The sequence below is a fragment of the Antennarius striatus genome, chromosome 19 (assembly GCF_040054535.1).
Source record: "Antennarius striatus isolate MH-2024 chromosome 19, ASM4005453v1, whole genome shotgun sequence".
Lineage (NCBI taxonomy): Eukaryota > Metazoa > Chordata > Actinopteri > Lophiiformes > Antennariidae > Antennarius > Antennarius striatus.
This window is the reverse complement of record NC_090794.1, coordinates 18,069,639-18,081,857: the sequence shown is the minus strand read 5'-3', so window position 1 is coordinate 18,081,857 and position 12,219 is coordinate 18,069,639. Positions and strand designations below refer to the sequence as shown.

At 46.1% G+C, this 12,219-nt stretch overlaps 1 protein-coding gene across 4 annotated transcripts; it reads left to right on the top strand.

Moving 5' to 3' along the window:
• The first annotated feature begins 6,205 nt into the window (after nt 1-6,205).
• Nucleotides 6,206-12,219, top strand: angel2 (angel homolog 2 (Drosophila)). Of its 4 annotated transcripts, none has more exons than XR_011038932.1 (9): nt 6,206-6,342; nt 7,616-8,136; nt 8,856-9,073; nt 9,334-9,403; nt 9,647-10,077; nt 10,158-10,528; nt 10,868-10,998; nt 11,288-11,555; nt 11,937-12,219. XR_011038932.1 is itself a non-coding variant. In XM_068342548.1 (9 exons), the coding sequence occupies exons 1-9, from the start codon at nt 6,338-6,340 to the stop codon at nt 11,452-11,454; spliced, it is 1,743 nt and encodes a 580-aa protein (XP_068198649.1). In that variant the 5' UTR covers nt 6,206-6,337; the 3' UTR covers nt 11,455-12,219. The 4 variants fall into 4 exon arrangements, 3 of the variants coding, with proteins under 3 accessions (XP_068198649.1, XP_068198647.1, XP_068198648.1); XM_068342548.1 differs by having other exon boundaries at nt 10,158-10,293; nt 10,465-10,528; nt 11,288-12,219; XM_068342546.1 differs by having other exon boundaries at nt 11,288-12,219.

Here is a 12,219-nt window from a genome sequence, read left to right as displayed (position 1 = left end):
CCCAGACATGTGGTGGTTGTGTTCTTCATACTATCACAGTTTTTCTGCTTTATTCCCAGTCTGTTTTTAATGTTTCGTGTTAAACTGAGGTGCTTCATGTCTCCAGTTGTTTAACCACGTTAGCTCATGACTTTTCTGCCGACAAGTTCACAAGCAGCGTCGTTCCACGAGTGGAAACGTTAACAGATCAGTGAAATGTTATTCCTGCTGTGCCAGACTATTTCTCTCATACAAACTCTGGTCACCTTCATCCCTAAATGTGTAACAACATCCTAATTATTCATCTGTTCGCCTTTTCCTGCTCCAAACTATCGTTATTAAAATCTTTTTTTTTTAACTTAGTTTTTACTCAACAATTAAACCAAGGACAGGGAGATGCACACACAAATGATAATACAAACTAAAAAGGTACCATAATGTTAAACATTAAATTGTATGAAAATAATCTGTTAAAAAAAAAAAATGTATTTTTGTATATATATATATATATACACACATCTTCTTTTCTTTCGGCTTTTCCCTTCAGGGTCTCCACAGCCAATCAGTGTCCTCCATCTAACCCTGTCTTCTCATCCTCTTCTCTCACACCAACTACCTTCATGTCCTCTTTCACTACATCCATAAACCTCCTCTTTGGTCTTCCTCTAGGCCTCCTGCCTGGCAGTTCAGAACTCAGCATCCTTCTACCAATATATTCACTATCTCTCCTCTGGACATGTCCAAACCATCTCAGTCTGGCCTCTCTGACTTTATCTCCACAACCTCTAACACGTGCTGTCCCTCTGATGGACTCATTCCTGATCCTATCCATCCTGGTCACTCCCAGAGAGAACCTCAGCATCTTCATCTCTGCTACCTCCAGCTCTGTCTCCTGTCTTTTCCTCAGTGACACTGTCTCTAGACCAAACAACATCGCTGGTCTCACCACAGTTTTGTACACCTTTCCTTTCATTTTAGCTGAAACTCTTCTATCACACATCACACCTGACACTTTCCTCCACCCGTTCCATCCTGCCTGGACACGCTTCTTCACCTCTTTTCCACACTCTCCATTGCTCTGGACTGTTGACCCTAAGTACTTCAGATCCTCCACCTTCTTGATCTCTTCTCCCTGTAACCTCACTCTTCCACTTGGGTCCCTCTCATTCACACACATGTACTCTGTCTTACTGCGGCTAACCTTCATTCCTCTCCTTTCCAGGACAAACCTCCACCTCTCTAGCTTCTCCTCCACCTGTTCCCTGCTCTCACTGCAGATCGCAATGTCATCTGCAAACATCATAGTCCATGGAGATTCCTGTCTAACCTCGTCTGTCAGCCTGTCCATCACCATAGCAACAAGAAGGGGCTCAGAGCTGATCCCTGATGCAGTCCCACCTCCACCTTGAACTCCTCTGTCACACCTACACACACCTCACCACTGTCTTACAGTCTTCATACATGTCCTGCACCGCTCTAACATACTTCTCTGCCACTCCAGACTTCCTCATACAATACCACAGTTCCTCTCTGGGCACCCTGTCATCAGCTTTCTCCACATCTACAAAAACACAATGCAGCTCCCTCTGGCCTTCTCTGTACTTCTCTATCAACATCCTCAAAGCAAATACTGCATCTGTAGTACTCTGTTTTTGGCATGAAACCATACTGCTACTCATAAATGTTCACTTCTGCCCTTAGTCTAGCTTCCACTACTCTCTCCCATAACTTCATTGTATGGCTCATCAGCTTTATTCCTCTGTAGTTGCCACAACTCTGCACATCTCCCTTGTTCTTAAAAATGGGCACCAGCACACTTCTCCTCCATTCCTCAGGCATCTTCTCACTATCTAAGATCCTGTTGAACAACCCAGTCAGAAACTCTACTGCCACCTCTCCTAGACACTTCCAAACCTCCACAGGTATATCATCAGGACCGACTGCCTTTCCACTCTTCATCCTCTTCAAGGCCCTCCTCACTTCATCCTGACTAATCTTTGCTACATCCTGGTCCACAACAGTCACCTCTTCTAGTCTTTGTTCTCTCTCATTTTCCACGTTCATCAACTCTTCAAAGTACTCTTTCCATCTTCCCATCACACTACTGGCACCTGTCAATAGACTTCCATCCCTATCCTTAATCACCCTAACCTGCTGCACGTCCTTCCCATCTCTATCTCTTTTGTCTTGCCAACCGGTATAGATCAGTCTCTCCCTCCTTACTGTCCAACCTAGCATACAAGTCATCATAAGCTTCTTGTTTGGCCTTTGCTACCTCTACCTTCACCTTACGCTGCATCTCCCTGTACTCCTGTCTACTCTCCTCAGTCCTCTCAGTGTCCCACTTCTTCTTAGCTAACCTCTTTCTCTGTATACACTCCTGTACCTCCTCATTCCACCACCAAGTCTCCTTATCTACTTTCCTTCCAGGTGACACACCAAGTACTCTCCTACCTGTCTCCCTGATCACATTAGCTGTAGTTGTCCAGTCATCTGGAAGCACCTCCTGACCACCCAGAGCCTGTCTTAACTCCTTCCTAAAAGTCATGCAACACTCTTCCTTTTTCAGCTTCCACCATTTCGTCTTCTGCTCTGCCTTTGTCCTCTTCATCTTCCTCACCACCAGAGTCATCCTACACACCACCATCCTATGCTGTTTGGCTACACTCTCACCTACCACTACTTTACAGTCACTGATCTCCTTCAGGTTACACCGTCTACACCAGATGTAGTCTACCTGTGTGCTCCTACCTCCACTCTTATAGGTCACCCTATATTCCTGCCTCTTCTGGAAGAAAGTATTCACTACAGCCATTTCCATCCTTTTTGCAAAGTCAACCACCATCTGTCCTTCTGCGTTCCTCTCCTGGATACCAAACCTGCCCATCACCTCCTCATCACCTCTGTTTCCTGCACCAACATGTCCATTGAAGTCTGCTCCAATGACAACTCTCTCACTTCTAGGTCCGCTCTCCATCACTTCATCAAAGTCCGACCAGAATTTCTCCTTCTCCTCCAGCTCACATCCTACCTGTGGAGCATACCCACTAACAACATTGAACATCAATCAATCAATCAAGTTTTATTTATATAGTGCTTAATCATGACAGCAGACATTTCAAAGCGCTTTAACAGACAGAAACCCAACTGAACCCTCCAGAGCATCAGAGACAGTGGAGGGAAAAACTCCCTCGATGAGGAAGAAACTCCGGGCAGGACCCAGACTCTTTTGGGGGCCATCCGCCTCGACCGGTTGGGTGGAGAAGAAATCAAAGGAAGATAAGAACAGCATCAGAGAGAGAGAGACAGAGAGACAGAGACAGTATCAATATGGTTAAGGTTGATAAAGTCAAGGCACAATTACAGCTGTGTGGATGACTGTATGGAGGAAGGAGGAGGAAAGGAAGCAGGACCCCAGCCGATGGATAGTTGAGGGGTGGTACTGGTGGGCTTGGAGGATAAGGTGCACAGCACATGGAGAGATGGGGGTGATACTGGTGGGCTCGGAGGTGCAGGTCCACAGAGGAAGGTCCACGGCGGCTGGGCGGATGAGGGGTGGAACAGTAAGATGACACCAAGGAAGAGAGGCAGCAGGACCCCAGTCGATGGTTAGGTGAGGGGTGATACTGGTGGATGGGAGGTGTAGGTCCACAGCAGATGGTCCACAGCGGATGGGTGGATGAGGAGTGGAACAGTATGGTGGCGCGGAGGAAAAAGGAAGCCGGACCCCAGCCGATAATTAGGTTAGGGGTGGTACTGGTGGGATGGGAAGAGCAGGTCCATAGCAGATGGGTGGATGAGGGGTGAACCTGAGAAAAACCTGGGAGGACATAGAGTAGAGACTCCAGGGAAGAAGTTTAGTTAGTAAAGGTGTGATTGGAGACTTGGAGAGTGAGATCAGAGAGGAGGAGGAGTAACAGAGATGGTTGGAGAGAAGGGGGAGGAGAGAGGCACTCAGTGAGTCTGGATGTTGAGTGTCCAGCAGTGTAGGTCTATATGAAAATAAAGGTAGTAACCTAAGTTGCCATTAATTGTAAAATTTATGAAAAAGAAATGTTTTACCTTTTAAGTCTAGTCTTAAATAGTGAGAGGGTGTCTGCCCCCCGAACTGAACATCACACCTTCTATTTCTAGCTTCAGACTCATCACTCTATCTGACACTCTTTTTACCTCCAGGACATTCCTAACAAACTCCTCCTTCAAGATAACTCCTCCTCCATTTCTCTTCCCATCTACACCATGATAGAACAACTTGAACCCTGCTCCTAAACTTCTAGCCTTGCTACCTTTCCACCTGGTCTCCTGGACACACAGTATGTCTACCTTCCTCCTCTGCATCATGTCAACCAACTCTCTACCTTTTCCTGTCATAGTTCCAACATTCATCATCCCTACTCTCAGTCCTATACTCTTGGTGTTCCTCTTCTCTCTCTTCATGCAAACGCACTTTCCTCCTCTCCTTCTTCGACCAACAGTAATCCAATTTCCACCAGCACCCTGTAGGTCAACAGCACCGATGGCGGTCGTTGTTAACCCGGGCCTCGACCGATCCGGTATGGAAGTCATAGGTTTGATTCACATGTTTGATTTGGCAAAAGTTTTACACCGGATGCCCTTCCTGATGCAACCCTCTGTTTTTATCCGGGCTTTGGACCGGCACAATAAGACACTGGCTTGTGTCCTCTTGTGGCTACATTTTTTATATACTGTATATACATATACAAATTTTATATATATACCTGTACATATACCTTCATATCCTTATGTAGGCATATATATTCATGTACTGTACATTCATACATGGAGTTGTACGGCTTTCATAACTGGTGTCCATCTTGACAGAAATTTCTGTTTTCAGTTGTAATTTTGCCGTAATGTCCTCCATAGTACATACGTTTTTGAGTCGTTATTAGATTCTGAAAGCCTTGTTGTTACACTAATAGAAACATTTAGAAAAAATAAAGTCAGAGCAAAGCCTTTCTTTGACACAAATTTCAGGATCCTTTCTTTCTAACTTGGTAAGCAGTAAAATTGTTTTTCAATGCGGCTGGTCCACAGAACAGGGTTATTAATGTACTGAACAACTACACTGACACTAAATCAGCTTAAATCTGGAAAACGACCTAAAATTCAAAATTTTGTTTCATTAATTTATATCAAACTTTCTAAATAAGTTTAGAACCCAGCAGATTGACTTTCTAACAAAGGAAAATGGCTCTTATGTTGGTCGGTCTAGAGTTGTCTCAAGTCCTCGCTCTTCTGTGTCAGGCAGAGTCTCTAAATCAGCTGGTCTCATGTTCTGTGAGCACCAGATCATCATGCAGCTGCTCCTCTGCAGCATCTGTAGCAGACGACAGACTGTCTGGAGGATGATCGTATGGAGAGAACTTCCCTCTGATCAGAGGAGCACACGAGGGACGAGGGAACACCAGTTTATTCTGCCTCAGACGCTCTGCTTCCTGGTGCACTCCCTCTGTGAAGTCATGCTGTGCGTGTTTCTCTGCTTGTTTTTCATCATGTTAACTTAAACTGTCAGAACGCTTCACTAAGTCTCCTTTCTGGTGCCCTTTGGATGCTCTTAGCGTCATTCATATTTCTCATGTAGGATTCCCAATAGTGGTTACGCTGACAGGGTTTACTTTCTAGATGATCAGTGGCTGAAGGTAACCAAACATTTTGTTTTTCTCAGATGGCTGAGATTGCCTTTGTGAACACTGTCTGGATTCTGTGTGATGTTCAGCCTGCAGCATGGACGAGAACAACCCTGTGATATTCATTTCAAACATAAATCAATTTAACTAGAATTCTCTAAAATGTTATTTATCCACAATCATTTATCCCCAGTAACAAAAAACATTTTACAATCATTTTACAATGAATTTCTAATGTTGATAACATTAACCTGAAGATTCAGAAATTATAACAGCTCTTTATCTTTTATTTATTGATTCTTTGCTTTATAATATTGTATAATGTCACCTTTATTTTTATTTTTTTACTGATTTTAATTTCGTCATTACTATGAATAATCAGAATCAGAATCCTTTATTAATCCCCCGAAGGAGTGATGGCTTTTAGTCATCCACCCCGCAGTAGAACAAAGTAAAAAAGTGAGGCAGTAGATAAATTACGGGATAAATTACGAAAGGGGCCGGTGAGAGAGACAGGGGGGGGGTCGTGTCTGTTTGGACCTACCCTCTTGTCTTACCCCTGACTACCGGCTCCCTCTACTCAAATAAAGGATGATTAATCCGTTCCAAACAGCCTTACTTCGGGATTCACAAGTGCCACCCAGCAGCTCTCGACTGATCGTTTGACCCATCCTGGGGCCCGTCCTTGTGCTCCAGAGGAGGCTGGCATGGCGTGAGTAGAATGACCTTTCATTTCACTATTATTATTTCATCTACTCTAAAAATAGGGTGTGTGTTGGTGTTTGCGATAATCTTATCCGCTGTTGTTGGATCTTATCCATAACACCTGACGACCACTGCCCAGTAAATCGTGAGGTCTCAGGATTGTCTTCGTTTAAACAAACATGTGGTGGAGAGCGACGTTTCCAGTCGGGTCTCTGTTTCCGCGGACGCGCAAACAATGTAGTTCCTTTGTCGAGCCGTATCACACAAGTCGATACCGGGTGGCGGAACAAAAAGACTACAAGTTCCAGCAGGAGGCGAGGCCCGAGAGAACCGAGAGCCGCTTTAATGGTCAGGGAAATGCTAGGTGTTTTTTTCTCTGTTTGAAAACCTATTACAGCCGAAGGAGATTCGAGCAGTACGTTCACAGAAGGAATTATAACGTTAATTTAAGAAAAATTGTCTGAAATGAAACCAAGGTTGACGTTTTCGTTTAGATTCTTTCTGATGTTTTCGTACTTAGCTACAAATCTTGTTTTTTTCTAACACGTTCATCTCGTTCTCATTGATGTTGATAAAGAGGTCTGTGCAAAGAAAAATAAAGAAAAATACACGAAAAAGAAACAAAGTTAACCACTGAAAACAACATGAAACATGATTTGATCATCCGACACAATTATTTAATATTTCAAAAATCCGAGTTTAGCCAGGGCATTTGAATGCGACACTTTATTGAGCGGCGCATTTTTCATACGTATGAGTTACGTCATGATTGCGACAAAAACAGTCGGCTTTGGTTGTTGTTGCCGGGAGTCACCTTTAAACACACAGTAGATCCGAGCTGAAACAAACTCGTCTCCCGTCACACCGGCGTCAGTCCGCGTCGGCTGTTTGACCTCTGGCAGGATGTGAATACATGACCTGAGCTCGCATCAACGTAGTGGAGCAGGTAACGTACATGATGGAGTCCTTCACGTAGAATTTGTACTTTCAAATAAATCATTAATTGGTATAAAGTGAAGTTGAACGTGTCGTTACGGCGGCCGGGTGTGAACCAAGCTGACAAACCTTCACTGAACTGTGGATGTACTGAAGACAACGTTGGAACAGGTTTCCTGAATAATCCTTTCCCTCCACACTACCTGCTTCAGTGTTATATTGATCCCTGGACTGTCAGTGTTATATTGATCCCTGGACTGTAATATTGATTTAACCAGTAAGTGGAGAACTTACATACTCTGTGGTAAACTAAACCAGTAATCCTCCTGTTCTTTCCCGTCCAGACACCCCATGTTTGTCCGGCCGCTGAGCCTCCCCGGCTTCTTCCTCCATCCTCGCAGCCCTCTTGCTCTCTGCAGACCCGGGCCCCCCCACCCTCACACCTCGTCTCCCGGCCCGTGGTGGTCCACGTCCCGTCAGGTGTTCGCTGTTAGCACGCCGCAGGTTTGGAGCATCCGCCCCGAGAACGTCGCTGGTCGGGTGAAGGAGATGTCCACCGGGAGCAGAGAACCTCCCCCCAAGCGGAAGAGGAGCGTGGAAGAAGGAGAAGGAGAAGGAGAAGGAGCGTCAGGGGGGATGGATGGAAGGAACGGAGGCTCCAGGAGGGAGCAGCATCCCAGCTCCCCTTCTGAGACCAGACCAAACCAGCACCGCCTACAGGAAGATTCCCGGCGTTCCCAAACACCCAACCCCCCGTCCAAAGGCGGGAATCTGGGGGAGCGTCTCCCCCCAAACCGCTGCCAGCTAACCGGAGCGGACAGACGTCCTCCTGCCAGACAACGGAACGATGTTCAACCAATCAAATGTTAGTCCTGTCCTTATTTCATTCATTAACGTTAATAGTTTCACCAAGAAGAACACCTTAATTAACCCCCCAGGAGAGGTTTTGCTTCATGCCATGTTGTTTTGGGGCATAATTAGCTGAAAGTTTTAAATTCCTTCAGGGAGTGACGGACATACTTGACTTCAGTATCCTCTAATAGTGGCTGTAAACGTTTAGAACTGTTTACTTCTATATCTTCTTTCTACAATTTTTAAGTGGATTTAATGACAAATTAATATTTTATTTATTTTTTTAAATATCTAAACTTCTGGATTTTTGTACGTTTGACCCTCAACATTTCCATGATTGGCTGGTTATGTCAGGAAATGGCCTCTGCCAGAATTTAACAGCATGAATTGAGTTACTGAGATAGTTCTGTGATTTATATTTATGTCTTTTAAAGTCTTTATTTCAGAGTCGTTTCTTTCGTGTCTCATGACATTTACATTTTTGAACTTTGTTGACCCGACTCATCGAAGTGTCTTCATTTTTCTTCTCATTGTCATGGTGTTATGATGAAATGGTAACAGTTTGTTATCCGATGAAGAAACTACACCTGGGGGCTTTATTTCCTGTCGGTCACATGACCCCTCTGGAGCATCAGGGGGGGGTTTAGTAACTTGGTTGTGACTCCGTGATTGGGTCACAAATCCAGTTCTGTCATTCCTTCACGTCCTGCTGCTTCCTCCTTCTGTCCACAGCTCTACAGAGACACTGGGACAGACCAACCAGCAGCGCCGGCGTCCCAGCACCGAGTCACAGAGTGACGTTTGACTTCCTGGTGATGTCCTACAACATCCTGTCCCAGGAGCTGCTGCAGGAGAACGCGTACCTGTACCAGCACTGTAGCCCAGACATCCTGGACTGGAACCACCGGCTGTCCAGCCTGCTGCAGGAAATCAAGACGTACAGCGCTGATGTGAGTGGGGTACTCTACGGGGAGCGGTGGGTCCGTGGAGTGGCAGTGGGGTCACAGCAGGGTGCAAAACCACACGAACTCCGTGGTCAAAACTATGTGGACACTTCAGCATGGAGACGGATTGTTAGCGCAAACCCAGGCCACAGATTCTCACAGCTATGGGCTGAGGTGTCTACATACATTTGACCACTTCCTCTTAAACAGATATTGATTTCTAAAATGTGACGGATCAAGACTGAAAAGAAACTTTTGTTTTCTAGATCCTGTGTCTTCAAGAAGTTCAAGAGGACCACTATGAAAACCAGATCAAACCCGCTCTACAGGCACTAGGTGTGTGTGTGTGTGTGTGTGTGTGTGTGTGTGTGTGTGTGTGTGTGTGTGTGTGTGTGTGTGTGTGTGTGTGTTGTCAAGACAATGTTTTTACACACAAATTGTGTGAAATTATCTTCATGCATGTTTTGGCATCAGTGTGTTTTCATCTTTTCAATGTGTGCGTGCGTGTGTGTGTGTGCGTGTGTGTGCGTGTGTGTGCGTGCGTGCGTGTGTGTGTGCGTGTGTGTGTGTGTGTACCAGGTTACCAGTGTGAGTACAAGAAGCGAACAAGAGGGAAACCAGACGGCTGTGCCATCCTCTTTAAATCCTCCCGCCTGTCTCTTCTCTCCTCCCACCCCGTGGAGTTCTTCCGCCCGGGCGACGCCCTCCTCGACCGGGACAACGTGGGATTGGTCGTGCTGCTGCAACCTAAATATGCGATGGACCAATCGGATCCGTCTGATTTCATCTGCGTGGCCAACACTCACCTCCTGTACAATCCTCGCCGCGGCGACGTGAAGCTGGCTCAGCTGGCCATCCTATTGGCCGAGATCGGCCGGCTGTCCCGCGCCCCAAACGGTTCAACCAGTCCGGTTTTGCTCTGCGGGGATTTTAACTCGACGCCGTGGAGCCCGCTGTACAACTTCCTGACCACCGGCTTCCTGAACTACAGAGGGCTGGAGATCGGCATGGTGAGAAACACACACGTCTGAGTGGAACGCGCTCTTGAACGGCGTGTGTGAAGGAAGATGTTTGTGACGTATGCTCGCAGGTGTCTGGCCAGCAGAGCGGCGCCAGAAGCCAGCGTCTCCTCAAGTATCCCATCTGGTCTCGCAGCGTGGGAATCGATCACACGTGTCAGTTTGAGAAGGACCCCGCAGCTGAGTCGTCCTCCAGCTGCCCGACGGGTACAGTCACTCAACTACAGCCCATAATAGCCCAGTTAGTTAGCTGGATAGTTCAGTTCAGTGTGGTGGTGTTGTTTTGTCTTTTTTCTACTGAAGTTCTACGAACCAGTGATGATCTAAATGTAATTCTACTGTTGTGCAGTGTTCATATCAAACTGTGTGTCTCATCAGAGGAAGGAGGACGCTCTAACCCCCCCGGTAAGGCCCCCCCCAGACGTGCTCCTGCCTTCAACAGGTGAGATCTGTTTCCTTCTGACAGCAGTGGTATCAGGTTTAACACGCAGCAAAAACACTCAGTTCTTCACTTCAGAGTGAGGCTCGTTTTGGAGCTGTCGACTCATGAACGTCTGCATCCATTGTTTCACTTTGAAGTGTGAAAATTCATTTTATATTTGAGGAGATGCTCCTCAGTCCCCTCAAAGGTTTGTGTTGATTCTTAAAGGCTGCTGTGGAATAAAAAGCAGACTTTTCAGCCACACATTCAGTGTAAAGCCACACTTTTACTGTTGGTGTTTCTTCTAACACGTGTTCTTTACCGACACACTGAATGTGTTTTGTGTACGTGTTCCGTCAGAGCGGCGCTGAAACACAACCTGAAGCTGCGGTCGTCGTATGAGTACCGGATGAAACCCGACATGAGGCCTGAGGTCACAACCTGTCACTCCCGCACAGCCACCGCTGTGGATTACATCCTCTACACCCCCGGTACCGACGCGAGCAAACACACACACACACACACACACACACACACACACACACACACACACACACACACACACACACACACACACACACACACACACACACACACACACACACACACACACACACACACACACACACACACACACACACACACACACACACACACACACACACACACACACACACCATCTAAAAGCCTCTGATTTTACAGGCATTACAGTTACAGATGACCGTATTGAAATCTGACGACTCATTTTGTTTTTAAACTGTTTCTCTTCTCGTCTCAAAGAATTCTCAACGCAGCGTTCACTTCCTGGTGGGTGGGGCCTCCGGCTGCTGTCCAGGCTGTCACTGGTCAGCCAGGTGGAGTTGGAGGAAGTGAACGGCCTTCCCAATCGTTTCCACTCGTCCGATCACATTCCTCTTGTGGTTCGCTTCAGCCTCACGCGACAGTGATCCGACGGGAGATAATGAACATTTAAGACGAGGAAAAATGACTGGCGGTTTGAGACGGGTCACACGTCACGTGATTTTCCTCCAACAGCTGTGAAGTGAAGGTAAACATGTTGGGTTTGTGCTCTACGTTCATCTTTAGGGTATTTTTTCCTCCATCAGTTCACGTCCAAGACAGAACTGGATCCACTCTGGAGTGGGACTGAAGGAAAAGCCAGCCGTGCTTCACTGACGGCTCAGATGTTTTACATTTGGACATGTTGTCTTTTAGCCTTTTGTTGGTTTTACAAGATTTGTTAATATTTACAACGAAACACTGAAGAATTATGTGAATGTTTTTTATCAGGTTTTCAGTCCCTGACCAGCAGGGAGCTGACGAGCTTCAGCTTTTCTACTTGTTCATTAAACCAATAAGGTGTGAATCCACAGAGGGGTGTCTGTTACTGCCAAACGTTTTATCATCTCTGTTTAAATAAAACACTCAGAATCAGAACGACGACAGACCTCCCCGGTCCCGGTCCCGGTCCCGGTCCCGGTCCAGTCTCTGCTGTGTCCGCTCTGGAGAAAGAGCTGAAACCTGGCTGACGGCGGTTTCATGTTTCTGTGTCGTGACATCAGATACATTTTATCTGGAGCCCCCCCCCCATTTCTGTGTGTTTTAGGAGGAAAGGATGTTTATTTAATGTGTTCATTGTTCTATAACTTCAAATCAGAAGAAGCAGTTTTTGGATATATTTTTTTAAACATTTTTGAAGGATTTCTTGTGTT

Coding starts and splice junctions, on each gene's coding strand:
- angel2 (XM_068342546.1), top strand. Junction 9,074..9,333: donor TCAAGACGTACAGCGCTGAT/GTGAGTGGGGTA, acceptor TTTGTTTTCTAG/ATCCTGTGTCTTCAAGAAGT. Junction 10,999..11,287: donor TTACATCCTCTACACCCCCG/GTACCGACGCGA, acceptor CTCGTCTCAAAG/AATTCTCAACGCAGCGTTCA.